Source organism: Etheostoma spectabile, chromosome 9, assembly GCF_008692095.1.
Source record: "Etheostoma spectabile isolate EspeVRDwgs_2016 chromosome 9, UIUC_Espe_1.0, whole genome shotgun sequence".
Taxonomy (NCBI): Eukaryota; Metazoa; Chordata; class Actinopteri; order Perciformes; family Percidae; genus Etheostoma; species Etheostoma spectabile.
This window is the reverse complement of record NC_045741.1, coordinates 615528-616548: the sequence shown is the minus strand read 5'-3', so window position 1 is coordinate 616548 and position 1021 is coordinate 615528. Positions and strand designations below refer to the sequence as shown.

General features: G+C 35.6%; 1 protein-coding gene across 1 annotated transcript in view; it reads left to right on the top strand.

The window, feature by feature from the left end:
• The window catches only part of scp2b (sterol carrier protein 2b), a 67510-nt gene that overhangs the window by 45035 nt on the left and 21454 nt on the right, over window positions 1-1021 (top strand). Inside the window, exon 2 of the mRNA XM_032525501.1 lies at window positions 829-928. Coding sequence (XP_032381392.1) covers window positions 829-928 — 100 coding nt within the window. The remainder of the gene's footprint in view (window positions 1-828; window positions 929-1021) is intronic.

The window sequence follows — 1021 nt, the reverse complement described above, 5'->3', positions numbered from 1 at the left end:
AGTGCTTGAAATGTAACAATTTTGTAAGTTTGTGTGAGAATTGCAGGTGCAGAAAGACAACATTCCCGCACACACACAGACGCACTGAAACACACAGACACGGGCACACACACACACCCCACAGCAGGCTCAGTTAGGTGGAGGACAAAGTTAAGTTTTATAGCACATACCTAGGCCTGCACGATTCAGAGAAACGATTTTTTTGCTTAGAATTGATATCATGATTCTCTGCCACGATTTTTTTCTCACAAAGTCTAATGTTTATTGCACACATGAACCGTGACAAAACAAAACAAATTGGAAGTTCCAGACAGATTTTGTTTTGGCACCTATAGCACATTGCGCATCACCTGTAAACAGAGGCTTCAATGAAGAGAAGGGAGAGCATTAAAACCTATTTTATACAATCTATGTTTTAAACTCACAGAAGAAAGTAATTGCGTTTGTGATGCAATTGGGTCGTAAAATTAAATGAGAACCAAAGTCATAAAAAAAATCTAAATGATTAAAAAATTAAATCATGACTAGTGTGAATCAAAATCACGATTTTATTACAATTAATTGTGAAGGCCTATACCTTCAATTATTACATTGTAATAATTACACTTGGGTCTAGTAGACCCAAACACCTCATATGTAGTTATGTGTGCAGTCATTGGAAAATGTTATTTTTTATGTTCTTCACAAAAAATGAGCCAAGGCCAGTGAGTTTGAATTGTTTGATTGTTTTTGTCTTCATGTACAGTATGTTTCTGTGCAAGGTTTTAATCATGTCCTAAATTGCTAACTGCTTTTTCATTCTCCTGTATTTCCTTTTATCTTTTGAAGGATTCAAGCAATTCATTCAAGCAACACTAATGCTATCAACCGACTGGAGGGGTTCAAGGCACATGCTGTGTTCCAAGAAATCAACAAGAAGCTCCAGGAGGTGATTACATGACACACAGTAGAAGATAATGTTGTTTATTGCAGACTTGTGACTATATATATATATATATGTGTGTGTGTGTGTATATATATA